A 22,551-nucleotide genomic window follows, 5' to 3' on the forward strand; every position below is an offset into this window, starting at 1 on the left:
AGTGTTTCTGCAGCGATTTGACGCGCACATGTGCTGTCAAATCGCTGCAGAATATTCAGCAGTTACGTGTGCATGAGCCTTTACAGGTATTAATATGGGGAAATCGCCAGCAGCCTCACTCACCTCTCCCGCTTGTTTCCGTCCAGCTCCTTCAGGACATGTGGCTGTTTCACGATAGCTGTCACTAACACACATGACTGCACACTGACAGCACTGCTGTATATACATCACAGGAGGGGCTGGGGGCTACGATATATACATTACAGGAGGGGCAGGGGGCATAGACGTTACTGGAGTGGCAAACAGCTCTGGTGGTGTACTCATCACTGCGATGGGTGACATAGCGCTCTGGGGAACCCATATAGTTCGGGGGGGGGCACACAGACTGCTCTAATTCATATATACACACACAGTACTGCTTCTTACACACACATCTCTGACACACACACACACACACACACTACAATGCACCCCCCATCACCCCCCCCACACACACACACACACACACACAATACAATGCACCCCCCATTACCCCTACACACACACAATACAATGCACCCCCCATTACCCCTACACACACACAATACAACCCCCATTACCCCTACACACACACACAATACACCCCCCATTACCACTACACGCACACACACACACACAATACAATGCACCCCCCATTACCCCTACACAGACACACATAATACAATGCACCCCCCATTACCCCCCCCCCCCCACACACACACACACACACACACACACACAATACAATGCACCCCCCATTACCCCTACACACACACACACACACACACACAATACACCCCCCCATTACCCCTACACACACACACACACACACACACACACACACACACAATACAATGCACCCCCCATTACCCCTACACACACACACACACACACACACACACACACACAATACAATGCACCCCCCATTACCCCTCCCCACACACAATTCAATGCACCCCCCATTACCCCTCCCCACACACACACACAATACACCCCCCATTACCCCTCCCCACACACACAAAATACACCCCCCATTACCCCTCCCCACACACACATAATACAATGCACCCCCCATTACCCCTCCCCCACACACACACAATACAATGCACCCCCATTACCCCTCCCCCCACACACAATACAATGCACCCCCATTACCCCTCCCCCCACACACAATACAATGCACCCCCATTACCCCTCCCCCCACACACATTACCCCCCTCCCCCACACACAATACAATGCACCCCCCATTACCCCTCTCCCCACACACAATACAATGCACCCCCCATTACCCCTACACACACACACAATACAATGCACTCCCCATTACCCCTCCCCACACACAATACAATGCACCCCCCATTACCCCTCCACACACACACACACACACACACAATACACCCCCCATTACCCCTCCCCACACACACATAATACAATGCACCCCCCATTACCCCTACACACACACGCACACAGAATACAATGCACCCCCCATTACCCCTCCCCACACACAATACAATGCACCCCCCATTACCCCTCCACACACACACACAATACACCCCCCATTACCCCTCCCCACACACACACACACAATACAATGCACCCCCCATTACCCCTCACCCCACACACAATACAATGCACCCCCCATTACCCCTCCCCCACACACAATACAATGCACCCCCATTACCCCTCCCCCCACACACATTACCCCTCCCCCCACACACAATACAATGCACCCCCCATTACCCCTCTCCTCACACACACACACAATACAATGCACCCCCCATTACCCCTCTCCCCACACACAATACAATGCACCCCCCATTACCCCTCCCCACACACGCACACACAATACAATGCACCCCCCATTACCCCTCCCCACACACAATACAATGCACCCCCCATTACCCCTCCCCACACACACACACACACACACACACACACAATACAATGCATCCCCATTACCCCTCCCCCCACACACATTACCCCTCTCCCCACACACAATACAATGCACCCCCCATTACCCCTCTCCCCACACACACAATACAATGCACCCCCCATTACCCCTCCCCACACACGCACACACAATACAATGCACCCCCCATTACCCCTCCCCACACACAATACAATGCACCCCCCATTACCCCTCCCCACACACAATACAATGCACCCCCCATTACCCCTCCACACACAATATACACCCCCCATTACCCCTCCCCCTACACACACACACACAATACAATGCACCCCCATTACCCCTCTCCCCACACACAATACAATGCACCCCCATTACCCCTCCCCACACACAATACAATGCACCCCCCATTACCCCTCCCCACATACAATACAATGCACCCCCCATTACCCCTCCACACACACACACACACAATATACACCCCCCATTACCCCTCCCCCTACACACACACACACACACACAAATACAATGCACCCCCATTACCCCTCCCCCCACACACATTACCCCTCTCCCCACACACAATACAATGCACCCCCATTACCCCTCTCCCCACACACAATACAATGCACCCCCCATTACCCCTCTCCCCACACACAATACAATGCACCCCCATTACCCCTCCCCCCACACACATTACCCCTCTCCCCACACACAATACAATGCACCCCCATTACCCCTCTCCCCACACACAATACAATGCACCCCCCATTACCCCTCTCCCCACACACAATACAATGCACCCCCCATTACCCCTCTCCCCACACACAATACAATGCACCCCCCATTACCCCTCTCCCCACACACAATACAATGCACCCCCCATTACCCCTCTCCCCACACACAATACAATGCACCCCCCATTACCCCTCTCCCCACACACAATACAATGCACCCCCCATTACCCCTCTCCCCACACACAATACAATGCACCCCCCCATTACCCCTCTCCCCACACACAATACAATGCACCCCCCCATTACCCCTCTCCCCACACACAATACAATGCACCCCCCCATTACCCCTCTCCCCACACACAATACAATGCACCCCCCCATTACCCCTCTCCCCACACACAATACAATGCACCCCCCATTACCCCTCTCCCCACACACAATACAATGCACCCCCCATTACCCCTCTCCCCACACACAATACAATGCACCCCCCATTACCCCTACACAGACACACATAATACAATGCACCCCCCATTACCCCCCCCACACACACACACAATACAATGCACCCCCCATTACCCCTACACACACAATACAATGCACCCTCCATTACCCCTCCCTCCACACACAATACAATGCACCCTCCATTACCCCTCCCCCACACACACAATACAGCCCTCATCACCCCCTACACACACAAATTACACTGCTCCATCCCTACACACTCCTGCCTCCCCCCCTCCCTCGGAATACAGTGCTCCTCCTCTGCCTGTCACAGAGCTGTGTTCCTTCACAAATGTTCACCATTGTGTCCTCTGCCCCTCCTCACTCATCCCCATTAATTACACCTGTCTCTTCAGCTCCTTCATGGAGCGCTCGCTTCCTCATGTCCCCAGTGTGGCGCCGGCAGCACTGTGATGATGTCAGCAAGGTGCTGATCTCATCACGTTGCTGCACGTCGGGGGCGGGGCCCAGTCCCGGCGCGCGCTGTTCAAATGTATTTACGTCTGAAAGATGCAAATACATTTGAATAGGAACGGAAACAGGAAGCTGCGGTCATCGGCTCTGCTGCGCTCCTCTGCAGTGTACATGCCGGCACACAGCAGAGCCGGCACACAGCAGAGCCGGCACACAGCAGAGCCGGCACACAGCAGAGCCGGCACAGCTCGCTGCCTCCTGCTCCTGCTAGTGTGCCTGGCATGTAAGGAGCGCAGCGGGGACAGCAGACAGCGGCCCACCACACCGTGCCCCTGCTTCTAGGTACGGCCGCAGCACATAGCAGGGAGCATTCGCACACCTCTGACCCCGGAAGTTCAAGCGGCCGCTGGTACTTCCGAGATCAATCAGCGTCCTGTGCCCGCAGTTTGTTTTTGCGTCTTAAGGACGCAGATGCAAATAAATAGCGGTGCCCCCCCCGAAAACACAGCTGATTTATTAGACTGTCTTTACGGAGGGGGAGAGGGTGTGAAAAAAAAAAAGCTGACAGGTGCCTAGTGCTAAGTATGGTGGGGGCCCCCTTAGAAGCTCTTTTGGTGGGGGCCCCTGGGCTCCAGCCCCGCCTGCCCCGCCTATAATCCGGCCCTGAGTACCTGACTTGCCTCCTGCATTACACAGAGTACCTGACATTACAGAGAGTACACACATACGAAAGACGGTTTGCTCCTTTGGCTGAAGAACCTCCCTTTGCCTTTATGTGTACTTTCTAGCATTTGGAAACACTCTCTTTTATAGGGTAATGCCCTCTATGAATCATCAGCATTTTAGCAAGGTATGACTGGGTTTACGCAAGTGATTTCTCAAGTGATTACCACTAGTGATGAGCGAGTACTAAAAAGCTCGGGTGCTCGAAGCTCGGGCCGAGCCTCCCAAGATACTCGTGTACTCGGCTCGAGCACCGAGCCCAATGTTATCCTATGGGAGACCCGAGTATTTTTGTGAAATGACCCCCCGGCAGCATGTAGAAACCCTAAAAATGTCACAAAAGTCTCAGAAGAGTGCTCAAATGACATGGCATCAGCATGGGGAAGACCCCTTGAAGCATTTATCACTCAAAAGTCACAGCTGTGAACAATTTTGTCCAAGTTTTACGCCATTTTACGGACTCACCAGAAAACCTTCCAAAATGACACCAAAATGAATTTTCATGGCGGAAATGTTAAGGGCACATACCCAATAGTGAGATAGAGCTGGTGTATGTTACTTTTTGAGATTAATACATGAAAGATTTTACGTGAAAACCTTGTGTGGCACTCCGATGTCCAAAACGCACGTTTTGTGCTTTTTACTAACGATGTCGGTCATTTTTTTTTTCATTCTATCTCCCGTCGGTCTGTCTCTCTCTGTCTTGTCTGTCCCCCTCTCACAGTCTGTCGGTCAGTTCCCCCCCCCCCTCTCTCTCTTACTTACCGTTCCCCGATCACTGCCGCGGCGCTGCACAACTGTTCAAACTCCGGTGGCTTTTCCTCTTTTGAAAAAGCCGGCCGCTCATTAATCAATCTCGTATTCTCTGATTTCCTGCTTTTCGGCGCCTATGATTGGTTGCAGTGAGACACGCTCCCACACTGAGTGACAGCTGTCTCACTGCACCCAATCACAGCAGCCGGTGTGTGTATACTGTGCAGTGAAATAAATAATTAAATAATTAAAAAAAACGGCGTGCGGTCCCCCCAATTTTAATACCAGCCAGATAAAGCCATACGGCTGAAGGCTGGTATTCTCAGGATGGGGAGCTCCACGTTATGGGGAGCCCCCCACCCTAACAATATCAGTCAGCAGCCGCCCAGAATTGCCGCATACATTATATGCGACAGTTCTGGGACTGTACCCGGCTCTTCCCGATTTACCCTAGTGCGTTGGCAAATCGGGGTAATAAGGAGTTAATGGCAGCCCATAGCTGCCACTAAATCCTAGATTAATCATGTCAGGTGTCTCCCCGAGATTCCTTCCATGATTAATCTGTAAATTACAGTTAAAAAACACACACACACGAAAAATCCTTTATTAGAAATAAAAAACACTAACAAAGTCCCTCATTACCAATTTATTAACCCCGACAAACCCTCCATGTCCGGCGTACTCCACAGTCCTCCCGCGGCGCGTCCAGCTCTGCTGCATGGAAGTGACAGGAGCTGCAGAATACACCGCCGCTCCGGTCACCTCCACGCAGCTAATGAGATGAGTATAGCGATCAGCTGAGCTGTCACTGAGGTTACCTGGATCCAGCGGTGGATGCAGCGGTGGCCGCGGGTAACCTCAGTGACAGCTCAGCTGATCGCGCTACTCACCGCCGCTCCAGTCAGCTCCATGCACCAACTGAGGTGAGTATAGCGATCAGCTGCTGTCACTGAGGTTAATCGCGGCCACCGCTGGATCCAGCGGTGGCCGGGAGTTACCTGACTGACAGCAGCTGATCGCGCTATTCCCTTCATTAGCTGCGTGGAGGTGACCGGAGCGGCGGTGTCTTCTGCAGCTCCTGTCACTTCCATGCAGCAGAGCTGGACGCGACGCCGGAGTCCGTGGAGTACGCCGGACATGGAGGGTTTGTCGGGGTTAATAAATTGGTAATGAGGGACTTTGTTAGTGTTTTTTATTTCTAATAAAGGATTTTTCGTGTGTGTGTGTTTTTTAACTGTAATTTACAGATTAATCATGGAAGGAATCTCGGGGAGACGCCTGACATGATTAATCTAGGATTTAGTGGCAGCTATGGGCTGCCATTAAAGGAGTTGTCCGACATTAGCTTAACAAAAATTTTTGAGTTTATCTGTGCTGTATTGTCATATAAATCACACCTACATTGTTATTTTCTGTTTTCTAACTTTTGTTCCTCTTGAATTATACCTTTATTCTCTGCAGCTTCTTGTTTACATTCAGATCCAGCAAACATGACCACTTCCTGTGCAAAACCTCAGTCAGAGCTGTCACCGCCCTGCCTCAGTGTCCAGCCCCTCCCCAGTGTCCAGCCTCGCCCCCTGCCCGCCCCCTGCACACACAGTCCCTGTCAGTATATTCTTCCCCAGCACCTGACCTGGTATCACTACAGCATTGCAAATAACAGCCTCACATCGGGGTCTGCACCGCACACATATGTCTCTGCACACGCACACACATGGCTCTGCACCGTACACATGGCTCTGCACACGCATGGCTCTGCACCGTACACATGGCTCTGCACCGTACACATGGCTCTGCACCGTACACATGGCTCTGCACACGCATGGCTCTGCACCGTACACATGGCTCTGCACCGTACACATGGCTCTGCACCGTACACATGGCTCTGCACACGCATGGCTCTGCACTGTACACATGGCTCTGCACCGTACACATGGCTCTGCACCGTACACATGGCTCTGCACCGTACACACATGGCTCTGCACCGTACACATGGCTCTGCACACGCATGGCTCTGCACCGTACGCATGGCTCTGCACCGTACACATGGCTCTGCACCGTACACATGGCTCTGCACCGTACACATGGCTCTGCACACGCATGGCTCTGCACCGTACACATGGCTCTGCACCGTACACATGGCTCTGCACCGTACACATGGCTCTGCACCGTACACACATGGCTCTGCACCGTACACATGGCTCTGCACACGCATGGCTCTGCACTGTACACGCACACACATGGCTCTGCACACGCACACACATGGCTCTGCAACCCCCCCATCGGGAACCCATGTGGAGTACATACTCACCCGTCCTCGGTCCCCGCCGCTCCTGCACGTTCGTCCGCTGTCTGTGCTCTCTTCAGCACAGTAGTGACGTCACCGCTGTGCTGCAGAGCGCACAGACAGCGGGAGGGACAGTGACTTCTCATCAGCACATTCAAATGTACCGGCATCGGTGATCTGTTATGCCGGTACATTTGAATGTGCGATCCTGGGCAGGGGGCCCGGTGCTGGAGCTGACACTACGGCAGCTGCCGCCAGGCCCCACCCCCAAATCACAGACCCCACAGCAGTGCAGGGGGAGGTTACTGGAGGTGCAGGGGAATGTGTGGGAGGGTGCAGGGAAGGGGGGCGGTGACTCCTCGCACTGTAGACACCCAGCAGGGAGGTGACATGCTGCTCCACATTTGCATGTCAACATGGCCCTGCCCATGTAGACGTGCAAAGACCGGAAGCAGCAAAATCGCGGCAGGAGCGGTCACATGACCGCTCTGAGCCGGGGGAGAGGGGGCTGACAGCGGGGCAGGTAAGTGGTCTCTATCTACTTACCTGCCCCAATGTAGCCCAATAGGGAAATAAAAAAAAAAAGTCAAAGAAGCCGGATAACCCCTTTAACTCCTTATTACCCCGATTTGCCAACGCACTAGGGTAAATCGGGAAGAGCCGGGTACAGCCCCAGAACTGTCGCATATAATGTATGCGGCAATTCTGGGCAGCTGCTGACTGATATTGTTAGGGTGGGGATCTCCCCATAACGTGGAGCTCCCCATCCTGAGAATACCAGCCTTCAGCTGTATGGCTTTATCTGGCTGGTATTAAAATTGGGGGGACCGCACGCCGTTTTTTTTAATTATTTATTTATTTATTTTACTGCACAGTATAGACCCGCCCACCGGCTGCTGTGATTGGGTGCAGTGTGACACCTGTCACTCAGCGTGGGGGCGTGTCTCACTGCAACCAATCATAGGCGCCTGTGGGCGTGGAAAGCAGGGAATATGAGATGGCTGTGTACAGAGCACAGCGCGCCCGCCGGTATAAAAGCTCGGTCACGCTGTGCGGGCCGGCCAATCACTGCAATTCCACAACTAACAGGGCTGTGGCATTGCAGTGGTCTGCCAGCCAATCCCTGCATGAGGGCTGGCTCTCAAAAGAGCGCCAACATGCAGGGATGAAGACCACGAGTAAAGCACGAGTATTGCAAAATTACTCGGTACCCGCCGAGTAGCCCGAGTACAGTGATACTCGTGCGAGTACCGAGTAGTAACAAGCATACTCGCTCATCACTAATTACCACTACTGCCAAACAGTACAAAGTGATCACTTTCTGTTGGCTAAAACTGAAAATAGAAAAAAAAGACCAAATAGTTTTTTTTTTGTTTTGTAGTATATGTTGTGAATATACAGTTTGCGGTTTGTTTGCATTTTGTATGAATTGCCATGTATTTCTCAAAAGTTTTGAGACAATTGTTATAGCCTAAAATATCATAAAATAAGAGGTTGGCTGTTCTCACAAGGTTTTAATTGTTGTTGCATTAAATTTTTAGGCTCAACTGCTGACCGAAATTATGTCCAGGTTCTATGAATATTAAAATCCTGTTCAATGATTATTCTATTGCTCCTTACTCTATAGTTGTATGATTGATCATGGTTTTACTATGGTTTCACAAAGCTTATAGCTATGTTAAAACAACAGAGCTATGAGCTTCTCACCAGGGGCGTAATGACCGCGGTCACAGAGATCGCGACTGCAACCAGGCCGAGGGGCCCGTCAGCCTCTGCTTCAGCTGAATGTGTGTCTCAGGAGGCCACCGGGGTAGAGCAGGGTAGGTAAGTACTATTGTTTTTTTATTCTTTTTTTACTGTGTGCGGGACAGTGGGGGGCTATATACCAGGATGGATGGGGCTATATACTAGGATGAGGGGGCTATATACTAGGATGAGGGGGCTATATACTAGGATGAGTTGGCTATATACCAGGATGAGGGGGCTATATACTAGGATGAGGGCTATATATCAGGATGGGAACATGCTTGGGACATATACCAGGATGGGGCTATATAAAAGGATGGGGACATGATAGGGCCATATAATCCAGGATGGGGATATGATGGGAGCATATATACCAGGATGGGGCCATGATGGTAACATATATACTAGGATGGAGCCGTAATAGCGCTATATATCAGAATGGGGCCATACTAGGGCCATATATACCAGAAGGGGCCATATATACCAGGATGAGCCATGATGGGGCCATATATACCAGGATGGGCCTTGATGGGGGCATATATACCAGGATGATATACCAGGATGGGGTAATATATACCAGGCTATATCAATGATTAGGGTCATATGCCAGGATGGGGCCATGATGGGGATATACACCAGGATAGGGCCATATAGGCATGATTGGGGTCATACACCAGAATGGGCACATCAGACTCTCCACGACCGTGGAAAGCTTCAAGAGGAACCTCAAGACCCACCTCTTCCAACAAGCCTACAACCTACAATAGCCTTCAGCCCAGTAGACCACTGCGCAACCAGCTCTGTCCTCACCTATTGTACCATCACCCATTCCCTGTAGACTGTGAGCCCTCGCGGGCAGGGTCCTCTCTCCTCCTATACCAGTCTGTCTTGTACTGTTAATGATTGTTGTACGTATACCCTCTTTCACTTGTAAAGCGCCATGGAATAAATGGCGCTATAATAATAAATAATAATAATAATAATAATAATAATGTTGGGTGCTTATAGTATGATGGGGCCACATTAGGGTCATATATACCAGGATTGGGCCATATATATGTGGCGCCCCAGAGGCTTCCGTCGCCACAGGAACATTGCACCCCAGCCAGAGGTGTGATGTCCCATCCTGGGTAAGGAAAGGGGTGAACGCCGGTTCACAAGCAAATTTGCACTACACCATTGTTAAGTACACACAGGGACCAGGGACAGTGGCAGCAACCCTCCCATGCTGCATGCTGGGAGGGGCCGTAAGACCCATCCCTGCTCCTGTAGGGTGGTAGCTTAGCAACTGGGGAGGTGGGAGGAGCCACCCGAGAGCAGAGTAGAACAAGGAAGGTCAAGTTCAGTGAGTCTGCGGGAGGCAGAGGAGAAGGAGGGTGTAGGAGGAGAGCAGAAAGGGCTCCGTGAGAAGGAGTCTGAGTGAGAGAAAGAAAGAAAGCGACGCTTCCAGGTGAAGACCCTGGGACCCAGTAGGTCCAGGTGACACGAAAGCAGAACAGAAGGGATTCCAGGGCCACGAAAAGCTTTCAGGCTAGTGGCCTGTTCCACAATAAGATTCGGTGGAGGGATCAAGCTGCACACAGGGGACGGTCCCTAGAAACTGGAGGAGGAGAAGTCAACTCCAAAAGTAAAAACCGAGGCCCAGGGAAGCTGCAAGCTCCCCGGGCCACAGCCCACAGCAGAACCTCTAGAAAGGGGGTAAACTACCGACAGGCAAGCCCCTGGCCCGGAGGCTGTAGTGGAGGCCGAGCCAGGTTCAGCCAACAAGGGCAAGGCTTAAGGAGTCAGCTGAAGAAAGGAACACATTGTGGGGTGCACCGGCTTTTATCCCAGAACCTACCCGGCATCAGCAGAGGTCCCTGACAGGAGATTCCAGCCGTCCAAAGGCACAGCGCGCCTTAAACCGAGAACTGTGAGTAAACCTTGAAATTGCACCCTCTGGAGTTGCCTCAGTTATTCCACTACATCAACACTTACAAGCACCAACTGTAGCCCTGGGGCACCGCTCCACCTGTGGGGAGCAGGACCATCTAAGCTGCTATTTCACCAGCCCCGGAGGCCTCATACAGCAGCGGCGGCTTAATAGCCACAAACCACAGGTGGCGTCATGAATATAAACTTGAATCCCCCCAACACTGCAGTCATATTAATTAATTGCCGCCAGGGTTACGGAGTCGGGCCCCGCCACCACTGATGACCCCCGGACTAGTCCGGCCCGGCACTGAATGTCCCATAGCCCTGGGGTGGGCGAGTCAACTTTGGCGTCACGAACAGGATAACGTGCCCGGCGCCCACCGGGTATTTTGCGCCTGAAAAACCTGTGTTACTCTGTAAAGACTGCCGTCAATGAAGTTACTAAGCACGGGAAGAAGGGGGGCGTGCCTGGAGAAGGGCGTGAAAGTAAGCCCCGCCCCCTTGGTCTTGGAAGAGAGCGCGAAGCAGTGCCCGCTATGCAGAGCGGAGGAAAGAGAAATGGTGTGTAGAGAAGCAGGCTGGCTGGCAAAGCGATTCTAGATGCCAGACCAGCAGACAGAGAAGATGTACTGGATCGTGAGCGGAGCGGTACCGGCTGTAATGGGCTGGGTGCCGGTCTGGCGTCAGGCGCTGGTGCGGCCCCCGGCCCCGCCTCCAAAAGGGGAAAGGGTGCAGCCGAGTGGCGTGGTCGAGCACCCAAGCAGTGCAGCAGTGAACGGTCCTCAGGCAAGCAGCATGGCGGAGAAGCTGCAGACAGACGCCCCGGCGACCCAGAGGCTGGAACCTGGACTAGATTTCCTGAGAGAGGAAGTCAAGCTCCTCACCCGGAGGTTGAGCGCCCTGCAGGCTGAAGTGGGACGGCGGGTGGAGGATTCAGAGCGGAGGGCGAGTGCCGAGCAGAACCAGGCGGCAGCAGAAGTCGTGGGCCACGAGAGCAGGCCGCGGTACTGGACCTGGGTAAGCCGCATGTTGCCCCTGCCTGCCCAAGTCCCTGGTGCTACGAAGTGCCCCCACTGAGCTCTCCTGCAGGCCTGCAGGAGACCCCCGCTGATAGCTCCGTGGCCGGAGAGAGCGCAACAGACGCTGGGAGCGAAGACGCCCTGAGCACCGCGGGCCCAGATAGCCTAGTGGGCCCCTTACCAAGCCCTCCTACCAACCTGCTAGATGCACGCTCACCTGGGGTGAACTGGGATGCCGCTCCGGTCCGCGACCTTGGACTGGTCCGTCCCCTGCCCCCTGCTGCGATTCCGCTTGCAACTGAGATCGCCTGCGCCCAGCAGCTGGAGCAATTGCAGCGGGAACGGGAGCTCTGGGAGGAGAAGCGGAGGGCCGTGGAAGCATCCAACCTGGCCGCAAAAGCAAAAATCCGGCAGGCCCACAAAGGATCCCAGGGCCCAGTCAGAAGGGGCCAGATCATTGATTTCAGACAGGAAGGAGGCTGGGGCTTCATCCGGGAGCCTGGCCTGGGCAAAGACGTGTTTGTTGCCCGCCGCGATATTGAAGAACACCTGACCAGAGGCCATCCAGGGCGCGACGTCAAGCCTGGCGACCCGGTGGAGTACACACGGCTGATGGGTAGCCGTGGCTGGTACGCCCTGAGTGTCCATATCTTGCGGGAGGAGGCAGCCCCAGAGGAGCCAGTATGGCGCCGTACGACCAGTAATCCTCTGCAAGCCAGCAGCCTACACGCCAGATCGTAACCAGCTGCAAGCCAGCAGCCCCACTCCAACCCAGGCTGCAGCGCCCCGCAGCAGGCCAGCCACCACCACCCAGGAGACCCAAACTATGATCTCCTCAGCCTACCTGTTGCCTGGAGCAATGCCGGAGTGGGATCCCCGCATCTACCCCCGCAAATAGAAAAGTAAAGAAGAAGCTGAACTGTAAATAGACCCTGTCTGCCCCTCGTCATTTCTGAAGATTTTCCCTTTTGTGCTGCCCTTGTTCTTTTTGAAGATGTCACCCATCCTGAATATTCTGCCCCTTTGTTCTTTTCGAAGATGTCACCCCCCCCCCATTGTTTGTGTACCGGGCCACTAGACTGGAATGTGGTCCCCTGTCATATGTGTTTATTTAAATGTCATGTTCTAACCAGGCCACTGGACTTAGTGGCTGGCTTGTCCATTTTCAACCCCCCTAAGTTTAAACTGACTGCAAGGCTACTGGACTTGTTGTAGCCAAAATGTATAAAGTTGCACCTGTTGTGCCCCCTACCAGAATTATGGTGGGATGGCACCAGAGACTTTGAGGTTTTATTATTTTATGTTACGCAACGTTCAAGAATATGCGCCTCCCATAAAGGGAAGAAAAAGTTTTACTGTTTTAATGTTATGCATAACAAAAATGTCTTTTGCAATTTCTTCCACATTTCTTGTTGTTTTTCAGCCCGAGGACGTGCTGGGATTCGCTGTGGGGGAGTGTGGCGCCCCTGAGGCTTCCGTCGCCACAGGAACATTGCACCCCAGCCAGAGGTGTGATGTCCTATCCTGGGTAAGGAAAGGGGTGAACGCCGGTTCACAGGCAAATTTGCACTACACCATTATTAGGTACACACAGGGACCAGGGACAGTGGCAGCAACCCTCTCATGCTGCATGCTGGGAGGGGCCGTAAGACCCATCACTGCTCCCGTAGGGTGGTAGCTTATCAACTGGGGAGGTGGGAGGAGCCACCCGAGAGCAGAGTAGAACAAGGAAGGTCAAGTTCAGTGAGTCTGCGGGAGGCAGAGGAGAAGGAGGGTGTAGGAGGAGAGCAGAAAGGGCTCCATGAGAAGGAGTCTGAGTGAGAGAAAGAAAGAAAGCAACGCTTCCAGGTGAAGACCCTGGGACCCAGTAGGTCCAGGTGACACCAAAGCAGAAGAGAAGGGATTCCAGGGCCACGAAAAGCTTTCAGGCTAGTGGCCTTTTCCACAATAAGATTCAGTGGAGGGATCAAGCTGCACACAGGGGACGGTCCCTAGAAACTGGAGGAGAAGTCAACTCCAAAAGTAAAAACCGAGGCCCAGGAAAGCTGCAAGCTTCCCGGGCCACAGCCCACAGCAGAACCTCTAGAAAGGGGGTAAACTACCGACAGGCAAGCCCCTGGCCCGGAGGCTGTAGTGGAGGCCAAGCCAGGTTCAGCCAACAAGGGCAAGGCTTAAGGAGTCAGCTGAAGAAAGGAACACATAGAGGGGTGCACCGGCTTTTATCCCAGAACCTACCCGGGATCAGTGGAGGTCCCTGACAGGAGATTCCAGCCGTCCAAATGCACAGCGCGCCTTAAACCGAGAACTGTGAGTAAACACCTTGAAATTGCACCCTCTGGAGTTGCCTCAGTTATTCCGCCAGCACTACATCAACACTTACAAGCACCAACTGTAGCCCCTGGGCACCGCTCCACCTGTGGGGAGCAGGACCATCTAAGCTGCCATTCCACCAGCTCCGGAGGTCTCATACAGCAGCGGCGGCTTAATAGCCGCAAACCACAGGTGGCGTCACGAATATAAACTTTAATCCCCCCAACACTGCAGTCATATTAATTGACTCCCACCAGGGTTACGGAGTCGGGCCCCGCCACTACTGACGACCCCCGGACTAGTCCGGCCTGGCACCGGGTGTCCCATAGCCCTGGGGTGGGCGAGTCATATACCAGGATGGGCAATGATGGGGCCATTTATACTAGGATGGGCCATGATGGGGGCATATACACCAGTATGGGGCCATATATAAAAGGCTATATCCATGATTTGGGTCATACACCAGGATGGGGCCACACACTACAATGGGGCCATATTGGGTGCATATACTTTGATGGGGTCATGATGGGGATATATACCAGGATGGGGGACATATTTACCAGGTAGTGGCCCAGGATGGGGGACATTAGTTCAGGATGGGAGACATTAATACACAATGTAGGGGGGGGGGCAACTTGTATGTCTCTATAGAATTTAGAATGCTATAGTGGCCCAAACATCTGACAATCATATGGGGGACCCAGGCTCAAACTCTGCACCGGGGCCCATCAGACTCTGGTTATGCCACTGCTTATCAGCACCTGAGTCCAGTGTATGTGCTGGTCAGGTTGCCTGTATATGTTATATTTAGAGGGTTTATCTGCACAATCCTGATGTATTGTTTGGTCTGGTCACTTGAGCTTTAATTTTTCAGGTGTCCAGGATTTCCTGGTAAAACTACCTCCATAATCCAGAACCTTCCTATAAATTAATTCAATTATTTAATCTAATAGTTGAATTTACCAATTAAAGTCTTGTGAAAACAGCCACTAAACAATCTTTCCATTAATTCCACACAACTAAACAGATGGGGGAAAAATCAAACTCAATCTCACAGCAATCACTCACAGAGGTATAGATAGTATGGGATCAGGAGGAAACTAAAGGAAGGGAGAAAATAATCAGACAACAAGAGTATTTCCACAACACAGCAAACAGCACACCGAAGTCCACCAGCAACTTGATATCAAAGCACAAGGACCAGGACCGCAAAAGCTATCATCAGCACGGAAGACCAGGCTCCACAAGACTGTGATAGGTCTCCTGCAACATGTGACTCAGCCAGTAATCCACAGGCTAGCAGAAATTAACTCCTTGAAGCCTGATTACTAATGAGAGCATAGCTGGTCGATGCCCAAGCCTGACTGTGGAGTCAGAATCGTGTGGAGTGTCTGATGCCAAAAAACAGCCTGACACTTGATGAGGTTTGAACCAGACACCATATAACACCCACACAGGAAAGCAGATGTGTATGCACATATACTGGGGGTAATACGGTAGTTTGATGATTGAATAAATTCAGGTGGAATTGAATTCTATCAAATATTAAAAAATCCGCATTTACCAATATGCATATTTTTGATCATTTGCTTCCAAGCAAATTCAGCAATATGGCGAACACTGGCCAATAGTGAAAGACTATCAAAATGTAAAAAAATACCTTATACTCACCTCACCAGTCACATCTCTGGTGCCTCTGCTTCTCTCTGCCACCTCTTCCATTCTTTTCGCATCTTTAGATCGCCTGTGGCTGTTTTGAAATCTCAGGGATCTCATGCTAGGCTATGGAATTTGATAGCCCTGGAAAGGTTTTGCAAATGCACTTGCAATAGTCACCGGCCGTGGTGAAGTGTCAAGATAGGTGGTGCGAAGTGGAGGGGCTGAAAGGAGATGGTGACGTGAGTACAAGTATGTATGTATGTATATATATATATACTAGAAGGTGGCCCGATTCTACGCATCGGGTATTCTAGAATTTACGTATTGTGTAGTTAATGTATGATTTTTGTTATATATATATATAGATGTTGTTGTGTGTAGTTACCAAGTGTTTGTGTAGGGCGCTGTACATGTTCTGGGTGTTGTCTGGGTGTAACGGGGGGTGAGAGCGGTGTTGTATGTGTGTTGCGTTGTTTGTGGAGCGCTGTGTGTCTGTAGCGTTGTGTGTGTGTGTTGCGCGGTTTGTGTGGGTGTGGTGTGTTTTAGGGGGAGGTATGTTTTGTGCAATGTGTGTGTGTTGCGTGGTATGTGCGTATATTTATGTATGCCGCGGTGTTTGTGTGTTGGGTGTTGTGTGTGTGCAGCGTTGTCTGTGTGTGTGGGTGTCTGTGTACGGCGGTGTTTGTGGTTCCCAGTGTGTGTGTGGTGTGTTGTGTGTGTGTGTTGGGGGGAGGTGTACCTCCCATCGTGCTCCATCCCCCATGCTGCGCACCCCCCATCGTGCTCCATCCGCCATGCTGCGCACTCCCAAACGTGCTCCATCCGCCATGCTGCGCACTCCCAAACGTGGTCCATCCGCCATGCTGCGCACTCCCAAACGTGCTCCATCCGCCATGCTGCGCACTCCCAAATGTGCTCCATCCGCCATGCTGCGCACTCCCAAACATGCTCCATCCGCCATGCTGCGCACTCCCAAACGTGCTCCATCCGCCATGCTGCGCACTCCCAAACATGCTCCATCCGCCATGCTGCGCACTCCCAAACATGCTCCATCCGCCATGCTGCGCACTCCCAAACGTGGTCCATCCGCCATGCTGCGCAGTCCCAAACGTGCTCCATCCGCCATGCTGCGCACTCCCAAACGTGCTCCATCCGCCATGCTGCGCACTCCCAAACATGCTCCATCCGCCATGCTGCGCACTCTCAAACGTGGTCCATCCGCCATGCTGCGCAGTCCCAAACGTGCTCCATCCGCCATGCTGCGCACCCCCCATCGTGCTCCCAGCCTCCCCCAGCATCAGCCTCCCCCTCCCAGCCTCCCCCAGCATCAACCTCCCCCTCCCAGCCTCCCCCAGCATCAACCTCTCCCAGCATCAGCCTCTCTCCTCCCAGCCTCCCCCAGCATCAGCCTCCCCCAGCATCAGCCTCTCTCCTCCCAGCCTCCCTCCTCCCCCAGCATCAGCCTCCCCCAGCATCAGCCTCTCTCCTTCCAGCCTCCCCCAGCATCAGCCTCCCCCAGCATCAGCCTCTCTCCTCCCAGCCTCCCCAAGCATCAGCCTCCCCCAGCATCAGCCTCCCCCAGCATCAGCCTCTCTCCTTCCAGCCTCCCCCAGCATCAGCCTCCCCCAGCATCAGCCTCTCTCCTCCCAGCCTCCCCCAGCATCAGCCTCCCCCTCCCAGCCTCCCCCAGCATCAGCCTCCCCCAGCAGCAGCCTCTCTCCTCCCAGCCTCCCCCAGCATCAGCCTCTCTCCTTCCAGCCTCCCCCAGCATCAGCCTCCCCCTCCCAGCCTTCCCCAGGATCAGCCTCTCTCCTCCCAGCCTCTCTCCTCCCAGCCTCCCTCAGCATCAGCCTTCCCCTCCCAGCCTCCCTCAGCATCAGCCTTCCCCAGCATCAGCCTCTCTCCTCCCAGCCTCCCCCAGCATCAGCCTCTCTCCTTCCAGCCTCCCCCAGCATCAGCCTCCCCCTCCCAGCCTTCCCCAGGATCAGCCTCTCTCCTCCCAGCCTCCCCCTCCCAGTCTCCCTCAGCATCAGCCTTCCCCTCCCAGTCTCCCCCAGCATCAGCCTCCCCCTCCCAGCCTTCCCCAAGATCAGCCTCTCTCCTCCCAGCCTCCTCCAGCACGCCGTGCTCCTCTGCCGACACTCATAGATCCGATCGCATACACTCACACACACCCGATCGCATACACTCACACACACCCAATCGCATACACTCACACACACCCGATCGCATACACTCACACACACACACACTGACGATATCGCACATCCACGCTCACACTCACAACATCCGGAGATACCACATGCTTCTGGCCATGTGATCCTCCGGCAGGTCCTGGAAGGTCACAACAGCACAGTATCGAGGCCGAGAAGCAAGCGATATCTCCGGATGCTGTGAGTATGTGGATGCGATGTGATGTGTGTGTGAGGTGTGTGTGAGAGTGAGTGTGAGCCGGTGTACACTGGTAACTATGATACACATCGGGTAACCAAGGGACCTTAGTTACCCGATGTGTATAATGGTTACCAGCGTTCACGGCCTCCGTCAAGATCCCAGCATCGCAAGGTTATGTCTGGCGCTGCTGGGATCGTGACGGAGCCGGTGTACACTGGTAACTATGATACACATCGGGTAACCAAGGGACCTTAGTTACCCGATGTGTATAATGGTTACCAGCATTCACGGGCTCCGTCAAGATCCCAGCATCGCAAGGTTATGTCTGCGATATCCCAGGATGTTGTGAGTGTGTGGATGTGATGTGTGAGGTGTGTGTGAGAGTGAGTGTGATCTGATGTGTGTGTGTGTACTCACCTGGGAGTCGGAGCTCCGTGTCAGTTGGGCCAGAGCGAGCGTGCATTGCGTGAGGGGGCTGGGGCCTGCAGAGAGCCGGGGCGAGAGGCCAATCCGTGTGGGGGGCGGAGCCATGGCGAGCCCAGCGGCCAATCAGCTTTGTGTCACCGTAAGGACACAATTTTGGAGCATGACAGACAGACAGACAGACAGAATAAGGCAATTATATATATAGATATATATATATATAATATATATATATATATAATATTTATTTATATTTTTTTTTTTTTGGTGTGTGTACTTTTTATACAAATAGGATGATCACTATAGTGTATTGTTGATATATTTTTAAGAATATTTTTTAAAAAATATATTAAATATTAATTCTAATCTATGCTTGGATAAATTATTGGTTTGCTTGTTCCACTGAGAATTTAAGCATAACTTTAGTAAAACACTATTAGCTCAAACAAATCTTCCAAAAGTTGTTATATAGAATGTCTTATGTCTGGCAACCATCCATGATGGGCCATTTAACAAAGTTTATGAATAGGTCGTTTTCTTTTCTTGGTTATGTCATCCTAAGTTTTGTTTCATTCATTTCATCCTTCAATTATTATCTGTAGTAAAAAAGATTAAGAAAAACAATTGAACACTATATGTATTTTTTCATGGAAAAAGGTGCACCATGAAATCAGAATGCAAAGCATCTACAGCAGCTGAAAAATGGCTTGGATTTTCAGAGGGAAATGAAAAATGTCTAAAAATGAAAGTTCTTCCCAAAGATGGAAAGGTAGGATGCAATGAGTATGCAAATACTATACCAGTTTCCAATCTTTCTTCAAAATCTGAAATGATCAGTTTCCTAGATGCACCCATTGGAATTTTTTTTTTCATTTATTTTTTTTCTCAAAGCATGCATTCTTGTTTATCTTTTTTTAAATGTAAATAAATTATATATATATATATATATATATATATATATATATTTATATATATATATATATATATATATATATATAATTGGGAGCGCAGATTTTACTGGATTTTATTTGGGGGTTGTGAGCTGTCACTTTTCCAAAGCCTTTGTTCTAAAAGTCACATGGGGTCACCCTACATTTCCAGACAAATGATGAACCAGAGTGGGGGCTATTTTTTTTGCGGGATAAGTAAGGGTTTTGACATTTTGGGGTACATACGGTAACTTTTTTTTTTATCGCTTTCAGTATAAGTCTGGGATCACATTCTTATGTTCTGCACTGAACACTTGTGTCAGGGTTTCCATTTAAATCCCTCCAAAGTGTCCAAAATGTGATTCAGATGAAACCCCGGACTAAACCACTTACTCTAGTCAGGCAGATTTGGTCTCCATTTGGCGTCTGTTTTGGTGGTATCCATCTTTTTTAGGTGTGCACAAAACTGTGATCGCCCACACGTGTGCTAATAAAGACACCTAAAATGACGGGATACCGCCAGAACAGAGACCAGACAGAGTCCCAAGTGTCTCCATGTGCCTTATTATAGTGAGTAGGTCTGTTAGGGGTTTTGTCTGAATCTCAGTTTTTGAAACTTACACGGGAACTCTGATGTAAGAGCTCGGCAGAGAGCAGAGGTATATGTGAAGTGAGCCTAATTCCAATTTTTGGGAAGTAGAATGAACAAATAGACAGCAGTACAAGAATATTTCTTATATTTAGATTTCCTCAGTGACCCAGCAGAATAAGTGAGAATATGACTTTATTCTTCGGGTTGGTGCAATTAAAGATTTATATAGTTTTTTTAATGTTTTGTTCTCCAACATTAAAAATGCTTTTTCATAATTTGTAGTTTTTTTCCTCACTATTTCGGAGAGTTGTATTTTTTCTGAACAGAGCTGTATGAGCGCTTATTTTTTACGTAATAAGTTGAAGATTTTTTTGGTACCATTTTGGGATATAAAACATTTCTTGATTGCTTTTTATTCAGATTTTTCAGATGCAGAATGAATAAAAAACAGCAATTCAATCATTGTTTATATTTTTGTTTTTTGCATGGTTTACTGTGTGGTAAAAGTGATAAGATGGATTTATTCTTCGGGTCAGTATGAGTAGCAGTAATAGATTTCTATAGCTTTTTTTTTATACTTTGCTACTTTTACACACTAAAAACAATATTTTACAAAAATTAATTTGTTTTTGTATCTCCATATTCTGAGAGGTCTATCTTTTTTTAATTTTTTACCAAATGAGGCATACTGCGGCTACCAGTTTTTTAATGTATGACTTTTTAATCGCTTTTTAATTTCTATTGTGTCAATATGATGAAAAAGTGGCATTTTTGCATTTTTTTATTATTTTTTCTTTACGGTATTCACCATATAGAACAAATAATGTGACAGATTTACAGATTGGGCCATTGATTTGGCAATACCAATTATGTGTATGTTTTTTGGCTTAGATTTGTTTTAACACAAAGGCTACTTTTTGTGGCAAAATGGATTTTTGTGGTTTGCGTGCTTTTTTTTAATATATTTGATTTAACTTTTATAGTTTTTCACTTAATCTCACTGTGGGATATGACTATTTTTTTACTTTTATCATTGGTCTCATACACTGCAGTACTCGTATACAGCAGTGCATGAGACCTGTCATTACTGACTGTGCCTGTTAGACCATGCTTATAGCAGGATCTAACAGATCACCATACCCTGGGGTCATTAGATGACCTCTGTGTACCATGGCAACAATCAGCACATACGATTGCGATTGTGGAGGACGATCCTGTCAAAAGGGATCTTTTAACTGCCTTATAAACACTTACATACCGCTGTCCTGATTAACAACAGTATTTAAAGTATTAATCAAGCCCTTATCAGTTTCAAACCCAGTTGAGACTGATACTGCAGTAAGTTAGATGTCATTTGTCACCGGCGGTTTTTTTTGGCGCTGTTTACTTATTCCCGATTGCTGATTTAACCTGGCAATGAGGGAATAAAGCCCCATAAAGGCCACTGTTTTAATGCGTATTGGTGGTCATTATTGATCTGTACAATGTGGCCAAATTGTAAATATGTTATATATTATATTGAGTAAATGAGAAAAATAAAACAAAGTAATCTGAATTAAACTTGTTTTTAGGATAATAATAATAAGGCTAATAGATATCACAATAATTCCAAGTAAGGGAGATAGAAAAAAGTGGTCATGAAGACGGAGTAGACGAGTTCAGATTGGAAAAAGGTTACCTGCCGTGAAGTCTATTATACTTTGAGAATTAAAGTAATCTCTTGGTATTACTGTGTTTATGATAATCAAAACGTTTGGCCGCAACTGTGTACTGCTACTTACAAAGTTCTCCATTTCAGTGTTTTTAGATCTTATAGTCAGATGTTTCTAAGGTTACTGAAATACAATTTATAGCATTTCATAGGTTTTTAAACTGTTATTGACAAGTACACCAAGTTTTGCAAAGGCTTAATATTTATAGTATTGACCCTCATTTTTCCACACCTCTTCAATTTGCCCTGGCATGCTGGATATTCTCTTTTGAGCCAAATTTTGACTTATAACAGCCCATTCTTGTCTAATCAATACTGGGACTCACAATTTCTGTGCATTTGTTTGTCCACCTGCTTTTTTAGGATTGACCACACTTTCTCTATGGGATTCTGATCAGGGGAGTTTCCTGGACATGGAACCAAAATTTTAGTATTTTATTCACCAAGCTACTTAGTTATCACATTTGCCTTGTCACATGGTTTTCCATACTGGTAAAAGTATAGTTCATCA

General features: G+C 50.0%; 1 protein-coding gene across 3 annotated transcripts in view; it reads left to right on the top strand.

Moving 5' to 3' along the window:
• Window positions 1-22,551, top strand: part of PLXNC1 (plexin C1) — a 346,034-nt gene that overhangs the window by 83,980 nt on the left and 239,503 nt on the right. For all 3 annotated transcript variants that reach the window (XM_075344806.1, XM_075344807.1, XM_075344808.1), the window contains exon 5: window positions 19,466-19,577. In XM_075344806.1, the coding sequence (XP_075200921.1) occupies window positions 19,466-19,577 (112 nt within the window). The remainder of the gene's footprint in view (window positions 1-19,465; window positions 19,578-22,551) is intronic.

This window comes from Anomaloglossus baeobatrachus, chromosome 4 (genome assembly GCF_048569485.1).
Source record: "Anomaloglossus baeobatrachus isolate aAnoBae1 chromosome 4, aAnoBae1.hap1, whole genome shotgun sequence".
Taxonomy (NCBI): Eukaryota; Metazoa; Chordata; class Amphibia; order Anura; family Aromobatidae; genus Anomaloglossus; species Anomaloglossus baeobatrachus.